The 19,797-nt window shown below is 41.8% G+C and overlaps 1 protein-coding gene across 1 annotated transcript; it reads right to left on the bottom strand.

Moving 5' to 3' along the window:
- Positions 1-1,502: 1,502 nt before the first annotated feature.
- Positions 1,503-19,519, bottom strand: msto1 (misato mitochondrial distribution and morphology regulator 1). The gene is made up of 14 exons (XM_056298487.1): positions 19,373-19,519; positions 18,098-18,227; positions 17,674-17,743; positions 16,597-16,672; positions 12,128-12,185; positions 11,760-11,910; positions 10,543-10,657; positions 8,652-8,786; positions 8,185-8,337; positions 7,853-7,984; positions 5,186-5,370; positions 4,912-5,016; positions 4,662-4,771; positions 1,503-2,540 (listed from the first exon to the last, which is right to left on the bottom strand). Exons 1-14 carry the CDS (start codon positions 19,454-19,456, stop codon positions 2,278-2,280), a joined length of 1,767 nt encoding a protein of 588 aa, XP_056154462.1. The 5' UTR covers positions 19,457-19,519; the 3' UTR covers positions 1,503-2,277.
- Positions 19,520-19,797: the final 278 nt, after the last annotated feature.

The raw sequence follows: 19,797 nt of genomic DNA on the forward strand, positions 1-19,797 counted from the left end.
CGACACACCTGTGGAGGCATGGAGATGTTTAGGAGATGGCAGTGGAGTTTTTATCTAGATTATTTAATACAATCTTGGAAAGTGATTGGATGCCTGAGGAGTGGAGAAGTAGTATACAGGTACTGATTTTCAAGAATAACGGTGATGTGCAGAGCTGTAGCAACTACAGAGGTATAAAGTTGATCAGCCATAACATGAAGTTATGGGAAAAAAGTAGTGGAAGCTTAAGAGGAGAGGTGATGATTAGCGAGCAGCAGTATGGTTTCATACCACGAAAGAGCACTACAGATGTGATGTTTGCTTTGAGAATGTTGATGGAGAAGTATAGAGAAGGTTAGAAGGAATTACATTGTCTTCATGGATTTAGAGAAAGCATATGACAGGGTGCCGAGAGAGGAGGTGTGGTATTGTATGAAGAGGTCAGGAGTAGCAGAGAGGTATGTACGAGTGGTGCAGGATATGTATGAGGGCAGTGTGACAGTGGTGAGGTGTGCGGTAAGAATGACAGATGGGTTAAAGGTGGAGGCGTGATTACATTAAGGATCGCTCCAAGCCCTTTCTTGTTTGCAATGGTGATGGACAGGTTGATGGATGAGATCAGGCAGGAGTCTCCATGGACTATGATGTTCACGGATAACATTGTGATCTATAGCAAGAGTAGGGTGCAGGTTGAGGAGAGCCTGGAAAGGTGGAGGTATGCACTGGAGAGAAGCGGAATGAAAGTCAGTAGGAGCAAGACGAAATACATGTGTGAACGAGAGGGATGACAGCGGCATGGTGAGGATGCAAGGAGCTGAGGTGGCAAAGCTGGACAAGTTTAAATACTTGGGGTCAACTGCTCAAAGTAACAGGGAGTGCAGAAGAGAGGTGAAGAAGAGAGTGCATGCAGGGTGAAGTGGGTGGAGAAGAGTGTCAGGATTTGTACTGCAAGAGTTAAAGGGAAGGTTTACAAGATGGTTGTGAGACCAGCTATGTTATATGGTTTGGAGACGGTGGCACTGACTACAAGACAGGAAGCGGAGCTGGAGGTGGCAGAGTTGAAGATACTAAGATTTTCGTTGGGAGTGACGAAGGACAGGATTAGGAACGAGTATATTAGGAAAGATTGAGATGGTTTGGATATGTGCAGAGGAGAGATGCTGGGTATATTGGGAGAAAGATGCTAAATATGGAGCTGCCAGGGAAGAGGAAAAGAAGGCCAAAGAAGGCCAAAGAAGAGGTTTATGGATATGGTGAAGGAGGACATGCAGGTGGCTGGTGGGACAGAGAAAGATGCAGAGGACAGGAGGATGATCTGCTGTAGTAGTATTCTCATTAACTCACAAAAATGTAACTAAATAAATATAGCTACGTTGTGTCCTGTTATCATTGTGGAACTCCGCCTTTTAAATTTGGTAATCTCTCAATATTTTTGTGGAAAATAAACACGTTTCTGACTGAAATCCATATGACAATAACACACCAAAAGAGTGCATTTAATTCAGAAGTGAAATGATGGAAAAAAATATTAATTTAAAATTAAATTACAAAGGTTTAAAGGGCCCTGACCCAGACCAGAGGGTGTGATGAATGTAAATAATCTTAAAAAGCAATGTACTGAATAAAAAAACATGTTTGGTATAAAATACATTTAATTACAGATATACAAATCCACACCAGTCCATATTGTCTACACTGATGAGCCAAAACATTATGACCACCTGCATAATATGTTGTGCAAGGGTCTAAGAACAGGACGTTGTGTTGCTGTAAAGCCCCTTGAGGCAAATTTATAATTTGTGATATTGGGCTATACAAATAAAATTGACTTGACTTGACTTGTTTGGAGATGATCGGTGTTATTTGGTTGGCCTGTGAGTGGTCTTAACGTTTTGGCTCATCAGTGTATAGTCCTACTCCATCTTGCTATTGTCTGTTATACATATACATCCTTCTGAAGGCTTGACAAACATTTTTCTACATTCTCTCCTCAGAAAATAATTGTGGCAGGTTTCCTTTGTTCTTGTTTTACCAGCATATTACAATCGACTTTGAAGTGTTAAAAAAACAAAACACAAACTGTTTTACTTGTCTCTGTTGGCATATAACTCAGCCCTGGTCTTACGTCGAAACCAAAGCACAGGTGCTTTACATCTCACCGCATCTTTAGGGTTGCATGCATAGATCTGCACGTAAGTATACAAAGCTGATGGGCCAATATCAGTTGCAGTTAGTTTAGATCAGTCTGTCTGGATTACTCCCAAACCATGTCAAATACAGACTCTTGCGATGCCGTCTTCAATCATCATCGTCTTCCTCCTCTGAGGACGAACGTGTCACACCACCACTGTCATCACGATACTGCTTGGCCAGGATGCGCAGCTGCTCCAGGGACTCCTGGTAGTCTGCCATCTCGGGCCCTTGGGAGAGGAAGCTGGGGGCCGTACGGCGGATGTCTAGGGTACTAGCACCCTGCTGCAGCTCAGACAGCCAAGGACCGAGTGCTGGGCTGGACTGGAGGGAGGTCAGGGTGGACACGGAGGAGACTACTGGCACTGAAGCTGCAGTCAAACAAGAAAAATATGGACAAGCTGTATACAGACAAGAGCTGGATACTGAACTGACCTGCTATCTAATCACAAATAGGGGATGATGATTTCACTGATTTGTATCACATGATCAGTGTAACAGTCAGAGATCTTCAGCAAGCTAAGGCCACATAGACACTAAAAGTATCACGTGTGTTGAATGTGGTCAAAACCACATTTACATAAAATTTACTTTAATTCACTAACACAAACCAATTCTCTTTTAGTTGAATAGGTTTACATCTCACACCAGACCGGCTCTCTTGGGGGACACTTTATACCAATAAGGCAAGGCAAGCTTATTTTGAATAGCACCTTATCTTCGCAGAGGTCATTCAAAGTGCTTTACAGGCAAAAGATAAGAGGAAAAAATAAGCATAGCTTAGGTAAGTAAACAAAGACTAAATTAAAAAAAGTAGACTCCTGACTACCAATTAAAAATTAATAAAACAAAGAAGTAGGAGATTCTATTAGACTCTGATAGTCTAAACTCAACAGTGAGGGGTACTTGGCTTTTGTCACCTGGGCCCCTTGGTGCACAGGTCAGCTTATTTTTACCAACTTGTTTTTATGTGAATGCCTTTTATCGGTCTATCTTCTAGCAATCAACCTTTTATCAGTATTGCTTTAGCCCTATATTCTCTATTAACTTGGCTCTAGAAATATGGACAACACAAAGAAACAGGCATTAAGACACTTCTAAGACACTTCTTAGAAATACAGTGCATCCGGAAAGTATTCACACCCCTTCACTTTCCCCACATTTTGTTATGTTACAGCCTTATTCCAAAATGGATTAAATTCCTTATTTTTTCTCATCAATCTACACACAATACCCCATAATGACAAAGCGAAAAAGGTTTTGTAGAAATTTTTGCAAATTTATTAAAAATAAAAAACTGAAATATTGCATGTACATAAGTATTCACACCCTTTGCTATGACACTCAAAATTGAGCTCAGGTTCATCCTGTTTCCACTGATCATCCTTGAGATGTTTCTACATCTTGATTGGATACAACCTGTAGTAAATTCAATTGATTGGACATGATTTTGAGGTGACCAAGAACCCGATGGTCACTCTGACAGAGCTCCAGCGTTCCTCTGTGGAGATGGGAGAACCTTCCAGAAGGACAACCATCTCTGCAGCACTCCACCAATCAGGCCTTTTTGGTAGAGTGGCCAGACGGAAGCCTCTGCTCAGTAAAAGGCACATGACAGCCCGCTTGGAGTTTGCCAGAAAGCACCTAAAGGACTCTCAGACCATGAGAAACAAGATTCTCTGGTCCAATGAAACCAAGATTGAACTCTTTGGCTTGAATGCCAAACGTCACGTCTGGAGGAAACCAGGCACCTCTCATCACCTTGCTAATACTATCCCTACAGTGAAGAATGGTGGTGGTGGCATCATGCTGTGGGGATGTTTTTCAGCGGCAGGAACTGGGAGACTAGTCAGGATCGAGGGAAAGATGAATGGAGCAAAGTACAGAGACATCCTTGATGAAAACCTGCTCCAGAGCGCTCAGGACCTCAGACTGGGGCGAAGGTTCACCTTTCAACATGACAACGACCCTAAGCACACAGCCAAGACAACGAAGGAGTGGCTTCGGGACAAGTCTGTGAATGTCCTTGAGTGACCCAGCCAGAGCCAAGACTTGAACCCCACTGAACATCTCTGGAAAGACCTGATAATAGCTGTGCAGCGACGCTCCCCATCTAACCTTACAGAGCTAAAGAGGATCTGCAGAGAAGAATGGGAGAAATACACCAAATATAGGTGTGCCAAGCTTGTAGCTTCATACCCAAGAAGACTTGAGGCTGTAATCGCTGCCAAGTACTGAGTAAAGGGTGTGAATACTTATGTACATGCAATATTTCAGTTTTTTAGTTTTAATAAATTTGCAAAAATTTCTACAAAACCTTTTTCGCTTTGTCATTATGGGGTATTGTATATAGATTGATGAGAAAAAAAGGAATTTAATCCATTTTGGAATAAGGCTGTAACATAACAAAATGTGGGGAAAGTGAAGGGGTGTGAATACTTTCCGGATGCACTGTATGGCTGAATTGTAAGGTGGAATCAAGCTGTACTCACATCCAGAAGGAGGCTGGCCATACAAAAAGCCTTGCGTATCCAAGAATTGACTGAATATCTGTGGGAAAGGTGGAGTCAGCTTACTGGGGGAGGACACCAGTTGCAAAGCCCTGTGTCGGAGAGAGGTGAGAGCAGAGTCTGATTTAATTGAACTGGCTCATCTGATTCTTATAAATGCAATAAATTGCTTTTCTCTTGGTCTGCTGCCAGAATGTGTTACAACACATTCATTTGTGTACTGGGAACTCACAAAGGAGATGCAGGATACAAGGATCGGATGTAAGATGCTAGGACGTCTTCCCCCTTATAAAGGCTGTGTAAAGGAGTGGGGGGCTGAGTTCCTGGAGCCAAAGCGCTGTTGGCAGCAAAAACATTTCAGCAGCCTTTTAAAAAGTAATAATTCTTTTTAGCAACAGTTGCTATATTATTTGTCGTATTTTTGAGTGTATTAACAACCAAAACATGACGACACATACATCAGAAAAATCACATCAACAACGATCAGTTTATTCAAAAAAGCTGACCTGACTAGATGTTGGCCCTCCATGCCCTTGAGTGTAACTAACTGGCCATAGCATCGACCATCACCCAGTTCCAAGCAGGCTGACAGCGGTTTCCATGGCGGTGCATCTGAGCTGGCACTCAGGGCATCGGGGAGAGAACTGCCATGCATCATGGGAAAGGGAACAGCACCGTATGCTGCCACCACCTGTAATTGACATTACCTTATTTACCACAAGCTAAAATAATAATAATAATCACTACATTTATATAGCACTTTTCTAGGCACCCAAAGCGCTTTACATTGAAGGGGGTAATTCACTTCAACCACCACCACTGTGTAGCACCCATCTGGGCGATGCATGGCAGCCATTTTGTGCCAGAACACACACCACACATCAGCTTGAGGTGGAGAGAGAGGAATCATTGAGTCAATTACATGGGGGGATGATTAGGTGGCCATATGGAGACAGCCAGACTGGGACTCTTGCCAGGGCACTGGGGGAACCCCTACTCCTTGCAATAAGTGCCATGGGATTTTTAATGCACACAGTGAGTCAGGACCTCGGTTTAACGTCTCAACCGAAGGACAGCATCTCCTACAGCACAGTGTCACAGTCACGGCACTGGGATTTAAAAAAAAAAAAAATTAAATTAGGACCAGAGGGAAGACTGCCCCTACTGACCCACCAACACCACTTCCGGCAGCAACTCATTTTCCCGGCAGGTCTCCCATCCAAGTACTATCCAAGCCCATAGCTGCTTAGCTTCCGCCATTTGGCAGAGCCAGGGTACATGTGGCTGCTGGCACAAAATTTTGCAAAAAAGTGGTTAGGATACTTGAGGAAAGGGTATTGTTGCCTCAACATACTTCAGTAGAAACAGTCCCACTACTCTGTAACTGTTATGTACAAGAACAGAGGAATCACATCTCACGTGATCAGTAAGCTAACGGCATCAAAACCTTTCCATTGGTCACTGATGTATCAGGATTCACACCGTTTTTATGAAACCATTTTCCAGGATTTTTCAAGGACATTTTCCTGGACTTTTGCTTTGATATACATGATAACCATTTCTCAATGAAGATTATTGAGTATAAACAAGCAGTGGAAGCCTCAACAGTCTCTAAATGGACTGTAACTTCTAGCTGGTCACCAAACATATCCCTCAAACTTCAAGCACTAATGTGGAATCTCAGTGGCTAAAAATATGACCAATATATATACACTCACCGGCCACTTTATTAGGCACACCCGTCCAACTGCTCGTTAACGCAAATTTCTAATCAGCCAATCATATGGCAGCAACTCAATGCATTTAGGCATGTAGACATGGTCAAGACGATCTGCGGCAGTTCAAACCGAGCATCAGAATGGGGAAGAAAGGTGATTTAAGTGACTTTGAACGTGGCATGGTTGTTGGTGCCAGACGGGCTGGTCTGAGTATTTCAGAAACTGCTGATCTACTGGGATTTTCACGCACAACCATCTCTAGGGTTTACAGAGAATGGTCCGAAAAAGAGAAAATATCCAGTGAGCGGCAGTTCTGTGGGCGAAAATGCCTTGTTGATGCCAGAGGTCAGAGGAGAATGGCCAGACTGGTTCGAGCTTACAGAAAGGCAACAGTAACTCAAATAACCACTCATTACAACCGAGGTATGCAGAAGAGCATCGCTAAACGCACAACACGTCGAACTTTGAGGCAGATGGGCTACAGCAGCAGAAGACCACACCGGGTGCCACTCCTGTCAGCTAAGAACAGGAAACTGAGGCTACAATTCGCACAGGCTCACCAAAATTGGACAATAGAAGATTGGAAAAACGTTGCCTGGTCTGATGAGTCTCGATTTCTGCTGCGACATTCGGATGGTAGGGTCAGAATTTGGCGTCAACAACATGAAAGCATGGATCCATCCTGCCTTGTATCAACGGTTCAGGCTGGTGGTGGTGGTGTAATGGTGTGGGGGATATTTTCTTGGCACACTTTGGGCCCCTTAGTACCAATTGAGCGTCGTGTCAACGCCACAGCCTACCTGAGTATTGTTGCTGACCATGTCCATCCCTTTATGACCACAGTGTTCCCATCTTCTGATGGCTACTTCCAGCAGGATAACGCGCCATGTCATAAAGCTCGAATCATCTCAGACTGGTTTCTTGAACATGACAATGAGTTCACTGTACTCAAATGGCCTCCACAGTCACCAGATCTCAATCCAATAGAGCACCTTTGGGATGTGGTGGATCGGGAGATTCGCATCATGGATGTGCAGCCGACAAATCTGCAGCAACTGCGTGATGCTATCATGTCAATATGGACCAAACTCTCTGAGGAATGTTTCCAGTACCTTGTTGAATCTATGCCACGAAGGATTAAGGCAGTTCTGAAGGCAAAAGGGGGTCCAACCCGGTACTAGCAAGGTGTACCTAATAAAGTGGCCAGTGAGTGTATATATAATCTCAGCGGGTAAAATACAATATTATAACCTAACTTGAAAAAAAATTTCAATGATCTCAATCCTAAGGATTTCAGTGATCTCAATCACATTTCCAGGACATTTGATCAATTTTATAATTTCCAAGGTTTTCTCCCATGACTGGAAAACTAAGATGTGTGGGAACTGTGTGTTTCTCTCGCTGTATTGGCTTCACAATTAAAAAGACAGGGTTGATCCGAAAGGATGGGCTCACCTTTCTCCCAGATACAGCCAGCGCATCAGCCACCTGCCACATGGGAATGCTGTTGTGTCTCAGCCTGTAAGGCACAGTGAGGGCATCCAGGGCCAGAGCCAGCACTGAGCTGGAGTGATACCACAGTGAAGGCTGCCATCGAGAACACAAAGACAAACAAATTAGATTGATATGACAGGAACAGTTAAAAAGGTATTTGTGCGTCTCTCTCAGTAAATGGCTGAGACTCGCAGCGTCATTCATTAAAGACCCAGTAGCTTTTCCTTCACCCTCTGTTGAGAAGAAAAGGAGGTCAGGAGAACGAGACAGACGCATAGTGCGGTGAGACTCACATTGTACGTTAAATGGGGGAATGCTGTGTGAGGGGTGGGACGTCTGCCCAGCCCGCCCCTCAAGGTCAAAGGGCAGAAGAATGAGCTGTGATTGGCCAGGTGGACTGTTCCTAATGCGTAGTTTATCTGGTGGTAAAGGTCCTTCATTGGAGTCTGAGTCAACAGAAACAATGTCATTACTACACAAATCAATACAAGTTGAAACAATCAAATCAGAAATGCACTTTTGTGCAAAAATCAAAGGATCCAAAGGATTCAAAAGGTTTATTTGTCAAATACTTCACATACAAGTAAAATGAGCAGTGAAATGCCGGAAACCTCTCCCTAAAGCACAAGCAAGAAGCCGTACAGCCAGAAGCAAATTGGCAGGCATATAAAGCAGTGCAATCCTGGTCTGTTTTGCGCTACGCAGATTATCAATTCCACTTTTGGATGCTGCCTAAAACGAACACAAACTATATACTCACTGAGTTTGGGTGGCTGATAGGTGCCAGGCCCCAGGTTAGGATGCCTCTCCCACTGTAGGAGTCCTGGAGCATCTCAGTGACCTTTGACCCCAGGCCAGAGAAGCCGTCAGCCAAGTCACACAGCACCTGAAATCCCTGAGAAGAACAGAGGATGCAGGAAGTCAGGACTAATAATGAGACAAAAGCTTGTACAACTGCTTTGTAAACTTTTTGAAATTGTCCTGTCATTATCTCTGCCAGGCAGTACCCTGGAGGGGATTATGCATTTGGTCACGTGTGCGTGTTTGTCTGTCCGTGTCTAATCTCCTAAACTACTGGACCTATCAGACTAAAACTTTTTGTCCATAGCTATGACTGTATGATGAAGAACCTCTCGTGGTTGGGGTGATTAAAAACCTTTGAAAAACAGTTTGCTGCTCCCCCTCTTCATTCTCTAGCTTACTCAACCGTGCACTCACGTGACTCGCATCTATGGTTGAGTCAGATTGGGCAGCGACAGTGGCAAAACTAAAACATTATGTATTTGGGTATGAGTCTTGATAGTAAATGAGAAGTTGATTGTATTACGCAAGCCAGCAAATCATTCACTGCTGATCTCAGCACAGAAGAACTGGAGCAACAATGGATGAACCAAAAATAATTCACTTTATTCACCTCGCCACCACATGGAAGTGCCATAGTCTCCAATGTTAAAACTCTGCTATAAAAATACAATTTCAAGAGTAGCATTAATCACAGTCACAGCTGGAAATCATCTCAACAGCTAAAATAAAACATTTCCTATGGCTGAGCTATGTTTTCTTACTGTTATTTTATGAATGAAAGTCAATCAGCATAGGAGCCATTCGCCTTCATTCATTTTATATCAAGAAAAACATTATAGTTACCCCCCCCCATTGTACCTGGCCAACCACCCTGCTCTCCGAGCCCTCCCGGTTTTTCCCTTGAACGCTGTATATTACCCACCCCATATTTCCCGTTCAATCCACTTGGGCGCTGTGCAAAAGTATTATAACGGCAGAAAAACACTGGTTTTTCCTGTTCGTGTGTGCATGTATTTCCCTTCTCCTGGTAGGTGAAAAAAAGGGGTGGTTTGTCATCAAGTTCAAACACCGGAGAAGTGGAAATATGTACGCCTGGCGGAGATATGCACTCTACTGATGGCAATCCTCTAGTTACACAATATTTATGGACATCACAGAATGCATTTAAAATTTCAGCAGTAAATAATGATTTGATTAATATGCTGTGGCAGACTGAACCCATCTCAAACCATATGTGTTCATGTATGTAACAAGAAAATTCCACAAAAAGAACAATTTTCTACATGAGCACTTATAAAGTACACAATAAAACCTATTAATAATAAAAATAAAGACAAACTAAACAGAAGAATTTTTTTTTGGCTCCCCCCCTTTTTCTCGCCAATTGTACTTGGCCAATTACCCCACTCTTCTGAGCCGCCCTGGTCACTGCTCCAGCCCCTCTGCCGATCTGGGGAGGGCTGCAGACTATCACGTCTCCTCCGATACATGTGAAGTTGCCAGCCGCTTCTTTTCACCTGACAGTGAGGAGTTTCGCCAGGGACACACAGCACGTGGGAGGATCACGCCATTCTCCACAGTTCCCCCCCTCCACCCTGAACAGGCGCCCCGACCGACCGACCAGAGGAGGCGCTACTGCAGTGACCAGGACACATAACCACACCCGGCTTCCCACCCGCAGGCACGGCCAATTGTGTCTGTAGGGCCACCCGACCAAGCCGGAGGTAACACAAGGATTTGAACCGCAACAGAATAGACCGCTATGCCACCCGGACGCCCTTTAAACAGAAGAACTTGAAGTACCAGGTTAAAATAAAAGACAAATGTAAGGTGAGCTTCAGATTTACCTGAAGGTAATCACACTCTTCTACAAAGAAGTGCAGTCTGTCCTCGAGGTCCTCCAACACTGATCCCTGAAGGAGAGCCTCTCCCTGGCCAAACGCCTCAAGACGGTGAGCCTCCCTAGATCCCAACATGTACACATCAAGATGCATGTACATCAGCACACACTAGCACATGTAGACATGTTAAACAGGCACAATAACCCCTCCCCATTCCCCGTCCCCTACGAGTGGCCCTCATCAGGAATAATTTTGTCCACTGCCCGCCTGACACTTGCTTATTTTACCTTTTTTTTTTTTTTGCATTTTCTGTGTAATTTTGTTATATTTAGTGGACGATGCACCAAATCAAATTCTTGGTAACTTGAAAACTTAAAAGACAGATTCTGATTCTAAACCCACATCTGTCATGTGCCTATGCTTACTAACCAGTGTTGGGAAGATTACTTTTGAAATGTAATGGGTTACAGATTACTAGTAACACTGTTAAATATGCAATAAGTAATGTGACTATTTTAATTACTTCAACAATGTAATGTAACTTAATAAATTTGATTACTTTTTGTTACTTTTCTAATAAATATTTTAAACTGGGCAATAAAGCTGAAAAGTCCTAAAAACATAAATTTAAACCAGGCAGTGTAAACCTCAACACTGATTACTGTCAAACATTTATTAAAATTTCTTCAAAGTTTTGACCCGCATTGTCCAGAAATACGCCAAGAAGGCATTCCTGCACGGCAAAAAGATTCAAAGCAACAGAATGTGTTATAGTCCACATATAAGCTTTTTACCAAAAAGAATATATCCGGATGTAACCCCTATGTAATCACCCACATTTTGATTAATAACTGTAATTTAATTATGTTTCTTCTTAGTAACTGTAACATATTACATTTATTTTGTAATGCCATTACATATAACTAGTTACTCCCCAACACCTCTAAATTAAACCATTCAGTTTAGAAAACAATGCATTCATTTCAGAAAAAAATGTCATTCATGACTTTACGTAACAACTTCTTTGGTAGTTTAACTTTTATGGCATCAAAAAGAGAAGTGAATTGTCTCAATTGTCAGACATCTGGTTTGGGAATTAAACTCTTGATTTCAGTAGTAATCACCCCACCAACATCATCATACAGACACACTAGTATGTAGATCTACACACATAGACCGAATCAGTGCTGGGTTTTTAGTAAAAACCAGTAAAAACATTTTACCCGTCATGGTTGTATTGGTGAATAACTGAGATGGTGCGTGGGTGCAAGTGGATCCTGAGAAAGTCTGACCAGACCCTCACACTGCCTTCCAACCTGTAGTTCTTCTGGACACGCTCCAAGCGGCCGTTCACTGTCTCCACATTCAACGCACCTGCCAAGGACGTGTTTCGAGAGTGTGTGAATCACAATGATGGCGAAGTTAATTACAATTATCAAGAAGTGGGGTAACTGCAAATTAGATTAAAAGATTTCAGCCATACAATGTCAAATATGTAATTTTAGAAAACGGTCGAGAGCTATAATTTCCTGACAACAGTAAATGAACAATCAAAATGACAGCCTTAAATGTTTGACCACATTTTGTATACCTGAGCATTGAGGCTGGGAGCCAGGGTCAAAATTGGGTTCGGCCAATATCTGCCCCTTCTGAGGAGAGGGAAAGCTGTCAGGATGAGTTACTTAGAAAGATGTTTGCATTATGCCGGGATCAGACTAAACGAAATCAGCCCAATTTTGACACGATTTTGTCGCCGCCGACAAATTTCTAGTGTCAGGCCCAATTATCAACGTCGGGAACAACTAACAGGCATCTTTACCCTGTGTAGTGTGACATAATATAAGAACAGCGATGTGGCATCTGGGAAACCTCATGACACCCCAGCGAAAAGTCTAGCATGTCAGAACTCTTTGAATTTTCCTGCCTAGTCTGACATTTCCTACAATGTGTTCTTTGACGTTGACCAGTAGGATGACAGAGTGCCCTCTAATGCACATATGTAAACATGGAAAAGAGAAAGTCAGATGCTGCTGTTGCTGCTGTCAGATGGCACGACGGAACCGAGGAAAGGTTCGTTGAGCAGTGGCAACAATACCCCTGCCTTTTTGATGTTTCCTCGAGCGAGGACCATGACTGAGTCAAAAACATAGTTGGTGAGAAATAACGGAAGCACTTCAGCAACCCAGTGAGTAGCTGGTTAAGTTATGCTAGGTTATCAGTCCCCAGTAGCACTAGCTGTAACAGCGTCCACAATGTTTTTTTTTCCCTTTTTCTTTTCAGAACACAAGACCGCCAGCATCACACATACCGCTTCTATAGCCATGATTGACAATTTCTTGACCCTCCTCTCAGACGACCTATGAACTCGCACAAGATCGTGAAAGGCAGCATATGATGATTGGTCAGGGTCATATGCGGCAAGAGGTTATGGCTTGCCTAATCTGATATGGTGACCATTGTTAAAGACCACAATATTGTGTAGTCTGATCCCGGCATTAGTGTGATTACAATATATTAAGAGTCACCTGTGACTGAAAAGCAACCCTGATTCCTCGAAATTTGGAAATAAAGTGATAAAAGGATTTAGATGGATGCGAGTAAATAAATAAACATTTAAACTGCTAATTTTTGGATGTGGGGTGGAAATAAACACTAGCCAAATGCAAACACATTTGTCGTTATGGATGGAAAATTTACTAATTAATTTACTAATAACTCTGAAATAGTCTCTGCACCACTGCACTTCATCACCTTGTTTCGACTGTATAGAGTCAATTCTTGTGTATATATCTGAAGATTGTTGTGTTGTAGTGTTGTTATACTTTAAGAGCCATGAAAGCGGAGTCAAATTCTATGTATGTGCAAACCTACATTGCCAATAGAAAGGATTCTGATTCTGATTCTAATTTTACAAATCACATAGCAAAAGACAGCACATTTTGGAAAGAATCAAAATTCCCCTGTGTTTGGCAGACATAAAAGTCGGTTGTTACATTCATAATGCTTAGCATCTGTTCCATCAAAAAAAAAAAAAAGAGAGAGAAGAGAGAAGAAAAGAAAAGAAAAAAAGGAAAAAATGAACAATTACAAAACCACTTAAAATTCATTAGCTTATATGACATTTACAGGCATGGCGATTTTCATACTGAGTGATAAATTGTAATTTTAGTTTCCTTCAGTTTGGCAACGATAAAGACATAAGATTTTGTAAAAACAAGGTGACATAAGTCATAAATATCCATCCATCCATCCATCCATTTTCCAAGCCGCTTATCCTAATTAGGGTCACGGGATGCTGGAGCCTATCCCAGCATTCATTGGGCGGAAGGCGGGGAGACACCTTGGACAGGTCACCATTCCATCACAGGGCCGACACATTCTCACCTAGGGACAATTTAGTATGTCCGATTCACCTGACTTACATGTCTTTGGACTGTGGGAGGAACCTGGAGCACCCAGAGGGAACCCACGCAGACACGGGGAGAACATGCAAACTCCACACAGAAGACGACCTGTAATGACCCCCAAGGTTGGACAACCCCGTTCGAACCCAGGACCTTCTTGCTGAGGCAACAGTGCTAACCACTGGGCCACCATGCCACCCCAATGTGTTGTTATTTATGTGAAATTGTATTACAGATAGAGGTGACATTATCTCCTTCACAAATAAGTCATAAATAAATAAGTTGTTTCTTAATTAAGTCCTAATAATCACCAGACAGCAATACCGAGCAGATTCTAGTGGTGCAAGAAGTGGGTACTGTTGTGGCTCCGTTTATTTAGTAAACCCATTTGAAGCACAGCACTCGCATGTCAAGTTGAAATATTATCTTCTGAACCAAGCATGCTTATTGCTATAAATAAGCTAAGCTCTCAGGGCTGCCAAGGTATTGCAACAGCATTTTGTTTACATCGAAAATAACTCTTAAACCGCAGTCCAGGCAAAAGGGATCATCTGGATTATATACTCCTGGAGAAAAATACAGTATGCCGTATACAATAATAATAATAATAATAAATATATATATATTTATTTTCATTAGCAGCTGATGTGTGCCAGATGCATGAAACAGGCCTGTACTGCAATGTATTAAAATCTATTTTCCTTCCTGTATCTGTGTTGCTATATATATATATATATATATATATATATATATATATATATATATATATATATATATATATATATACATATGTACTGCAATGTATTAAAATCTTTTTTTCTGTGTCCGTGTTGATATTCCGCTCCTCATTAGTCCATTGACGGTTTGGGGGAAAAAAAAAAATAGTATATATATATATACACTACCGTTCAAAAGTTTGGGATCACCCAAACAATTTTGTGTTTTCCATGAAAAGTCACACTTATTCACCACCATATGTTGTGAAATGAATAGAAAATAGAGTCAAGACATTGACAAGGTTAGAAATAATGATTTGTATTTGAAATAATATTTTTTTTACATCAAACTTTGCTTTCGTCAAAGAATCCTCCATTTGCAGCAATTACAGCATTGCAGACCTTTGGCATTCTAGCTGTTAATTTGTTGAGGTAATCTGGAGAAATTGCACCCCACGCTTCCAGAAGCAGCTCCCACAAGTTGGATTGGTTGGATGGGCACTTCTATGAGCAGATTGAGTTTGTGGAGCATCACATTTGTGGGGTCAATTAAACGCTCAAAATGGCCAGAAAAAGAGAACTTTCATCTGAAACTCGACAGTCTATTCTTGTTCTTAGAAATGAAGGCTATTCCATGCGAGAAATTGCTAAGAAATTGAAGATTTCCTACACCGGTGTGTACTACTCCCTTCAGAGGACAGCACAAACAGGCTCTAACCAGAGTAGAAAAAGAAGTGGGAGGCCGCGTTGCACAACTGAGCAAGAAGATAAGTACATTAGAGTCTCTAGTTTGAGAAACAGACGCCTCACAGGTCCCCAACTGGCATCTTCATTAAATAGTACCTGTTAGAGCCTGTTTGTGCTGTCCTCTGAAGGGAGTAGTACACACCGGTGTAGGAAATCTTCAATTTCTTAGCAATTTCTCGCATGGAATAGCCTTCATTTCTAAGAACAAGAATAGACTGTCGAGTTTCAGATGAAAGTTCTCTTTTTCTGGCCATTTTGAGCGTTTAATTGACCCCACAAATGTGATGCTCCAGAAACTCAATCTGCTCAAAGAAGTGCCCATCCAACCAATCCAACTTGTGGGAGCTGCTTCTGGAAGCGTGGGGTGCAATTTCTCCAGATTACCTCAACAAATTAACAGCTAGAATGCCAAAGGTCTGCAATGCTGTAATTGCTGCAAATGGAGGATTCTTTAACGAAAGCAAAGTTTGATGTAAAAAAAATCTTATTTCAAATAAAAATCATTATTTCTAACCTTGTCAATGTCTTGACTCTATTTTCTATTCATTTCACAACATATGGTGGTGAATAAGTGTGACTTTTCATGGAAAACACGAAATTGTTTGGGTGATCCCAAACTTTTGAACGGTAGTGTATATATATATATATTTTTTTTTTTTTTGGGTGCCACGGTGGCGCAGTGGTTAGCGCTGTCGCCTCACAGCAAGAAGGTCCTAGGTTCGACCCCCGGAGTTGTCCAACCTTGGGGGGTCATCCCAGGTCCTTTCTGTGTGGAGTTTGCATGTTCTCCCCGTGTCTGTGGTGGGTTTTCTCCGGGTACTCTGGTTTCCCCCACCATCAAAAAGACATGCATGTTAGGGTTAATACTCCTGTCTGTGCCCCTGACCGAGGCATGGCAAGATGATTCCACTCCTCATTAGCTGAGCACTTCTATCAACACCATTGACAGTTTCCGGAAAAAAACCCCCAAAACGCTATATATATATATATGTGTGTGTGTGTGTGTGTGTGTGTGTGTGTGTGTGTGTGTGTATGTATGTAATGTATGTATGTGTGTATATATATATATATATATATATATATATATATATATATATATATATATATCTCGACATTCACACTTTGGCGGTTAATTTATTATTATTATTTTTTAATCAAAATTTATTACTGCCCTGTCTACCATAAATACTCACATCTAGCTTGTCCAGATCTTGGAGGAATGTGTTCTTTGTTGGGGGGCTTTCCTCATGCATCACTATGTTACCCTCCCTGTCATATAAAGCATATGTTCAAACAGCAAATAAAAGAAAAGCTAGTAATATAAAGACAGTGAGGAGGCAACCGGTACATGTTAAGGTCACAAATGGTTAATGATTACATTAATGGAAAACTAATGATTGCCAATATATCTGGGGACAGAGGTGCAATAATGTTAAATTAGAGACTACTCCTTCAGATTCCTGCTATGTGGGGACATATTGCTACTAAAACTGACAGTAATTCACTATACACAATATACTGTCGCAGATAAAGACAGGTGACAAATTAACGGAAAAACCAACATAAAGTGTCTTAGTAAGGGGTTGGGCCACCACAAGCCTCCAGAACAGCTTCAATGCTCCTTGTCATAGATCTTACAAGTCTCTGAACTCTACTGGAGGGATGGAACACCATTCTTCCAAACAAAAGTCCCTCATTTGGTATTTTAATGATGGTGGTGGAGAGTGCTGACTAACAATTCTCCCTTTTCTTTTGGCTGCTCCCATTAGGGGTCACCACAGCAGATCATCCATTTCTGTCTATCATCCGCTGTCTAACACGTCGGTCCAAAATCTCCCATAGGTGTTCAACTGGGTCAAGATCTGGTGACTGCAAAGGCCATAGCATTTGATTTACATAATTTTCACACTCATCAAACTATTCAGTAACGCCTCCTGCCCTGTGGATGGGGCATTGTCCTCTTGGGAGAGACCACGCCCATCAGGATAGAAATGTTTCATCAAAGGATAAAGGTGATCACTCAGAATGATTTTGTATTGGTTTGCAGTAACCCTTCCCTCTAAGGGAACAAGTGGACACAAACCATGCTAGGAAAATGCCCCCCCACACACACACAACAAAACAGAACCCCCGGACCCCCTCACTGTAAGGGGTCAAGCATTCAGGTTTTTCCTTTAATTTGTCACTCCCTCTGCATGTCAGTTACTGATATATCTTGACAGGCTAAAATCTGTTTGGCCTACAAGACAAACTCCCTGCCCATAATTTACCATGTGAAAGTGGAGGGTTCTTTGCTAGTTTCATAAAGACTTCCTTCTTGCCGTAAAGTCTGAAGGCTGCCTGTTATAAAGACAGACAGAAAAAACAGAAGCGAGAAGGAGAAAGAGGGAAACAGAAACAGGCAGGCAGACATAAAGTGAGGGGTTGAACTATTGTTTAAGAGATGTACAACACATGAACTTAGTTGACTATCAGTCGGTAGAAACAAATTAGCTCAGTGCAACAATGCACATTTGTGAATGACAGTGACTTTACCAAGCCTGAAAGATGTAAAAATTATCGTATGAAATCAAATCAAAATCATTGAGTGACAAATAACTGGATGGAAAAAAAAAGGAAATCTTGGATGAACTTGAAACAACATAGAGGATGTTTGTTAGCATGAAAAAAAACCATGTGACTTGACGGGACTACCTTTGAGATCCATGGCAATGAGGCGAGGCGTGTAAGTGACATGACCCCCCAAAGTCTGTCCCTCGCGAAACACAACATCGCTTTGCATCTCGCCTGGGGACACGTCAGCGTCATACGATAAAGAGGCATCCTGAAAATAAAAAACAACAGAGAACGAGTGTTAACTTCATTTGAGTGCCAAAGGCAACACAACCATTGTCCCCAAAGATGCTTGAGACTAAAAGATTAAAATCTACAACATACTCAAACCTATAGAAATATGTATCAGTCATAACAGAGGACCTCACACAAGCTGATATACAAACAAGGGTGAGACATTACAAACACACTGATTAATCTTTGCTAAAGCTTGTGATTTTTTTCTACTCTACAAACCAAACTGACAAGTAACCAAACAATATTTAGAGGTCCCATTTCTTTTCTAAAAATCAAATGAATAGGCGTGGTTTAAGTGGGAAGTGAGATATAGAATTTACTGGCCATGTGTCGATGACGATGATGACGATGATGGTCTATGTTTTACATACACGTAAACTGCTACCAAATACTAACAAACAGTGCCATCATATTCGAACCAAACCCTTACCACGAAAATCTGGAGAAAAGGTCTAAGTCTACTGATCGCCCTGTGAGTGGTGTTCGCCAGTCATACGTGTAATGCAATTAAAAGAAAGTATTCGCTATCAATATTGGTCAACAAAAAACCCTTTAAAACCTAAAGAGCAGAGGGCGAGTAGTTGAACCTGTGATGTTACTAGAATGATTAGCTCTATTTAAAGATGTCTCTTAGAAAAGTGAACGCGTCTTTCTACAAGATCTTTATTCTATTCAGCCGTGACTAGGGAGTAAGGCTGCATGCAGTAGAAATCCGCATAGAGCACAAACTGGTCAGTGGACAGGCAACTACCAGTGTTTGCAGTGCAACAATTTAATTATTTATCAAACATTTCCATCGTTAACTCATAGGATATTTACTTTCCTGAAGGTACATGGACTGGTATTTATAGTCATGTGAGTTATACGTTTATCAATGTGCTGGATGGATATTTTAACTGGCCCGCTAGCTAACGTTAAAGTTAACCGTGCGCCAATCCCAACGCGTTTGCTAGCTACTATGTTGTTTTAATAAACGAGCAATAGAGCCGCATGAACGGTCATTTGTTTGGACATTTAAACAGACAGACCACTGTAGCATATAAAAGACAAGCTTCACAGTTTGAAGCTATGGCTGTACCGGCTAACTTTTAGGGCAGCTTGCTATGGCTGCATACTCACCTGTAAATTCCACCAGTGTGTTCCGACAAAGTTTGAATAGTGTCCTAATTGCAGTGTTATGACTTCTCTACAGAGGCCGCTCATTATGACGTTTAATCCAGATAAAGAGTAAATCTCTGCTCTTTACACATAACGTGCATATTTCCATATCACAACAATTTTGTGGGGGCAACCGAACCCAAAGCATATCCCGGATATAAACGAAGAAATGCCGGGTTGTGATTGGTTATGATGGAGGTTTTTGAACAAATATCATTGGCCGTTTAAAACAGCCGCTGTGTCTAGTTCGGTTGCACCGTGCCATTGCTTCACATGTGGCGCATAGCCTTCTCATACACAAGACAAAATTACTGCTTGCATTTCCTTAACTTTGAACGGTGGTTGGCATACAATCCTACACTACCATATTGTCTTCAAAATAAACA

This window comes from Lampris incognitus, chromosome 18 (genome assembly GCF_029633865.1).
Source record: "Lampris incognitus isolate fLamInc1 chromosome 18, fLamInc1.hap2, whole genome shotgun sequence".
In the NCBI taxonomy this organism is placed as follows: domain Eukaryota; kingdom Metazoa; phylum Chordata; class Actinopteri; order Lampriformes; family Lampridae; genus Lampris; species Lampris incognitus.

Coding starts and splice junctions, on each gene's coding strand:
- msto1 (XM_056298487.1), bottom strand. CDS start 19,456: ATGAGCGGCCTCTGTAGAGAAGTCATAACACTGCAATTAGGACACTAT. Junction 12,186..16,596: donor AAGATCTGGACAAGCTAGAT/GTGAGTATTTAT, acceptor CCCTCTCCTCAG/AAGGGGCAGATATTGGCCGA. Junction 10,658..11,759: donor CACCAATACAACCATGACGG/GTAAAATGTTTT, acceptor GTTGGGATCTAG/GGAGGCTCACCGTCTTGAGG.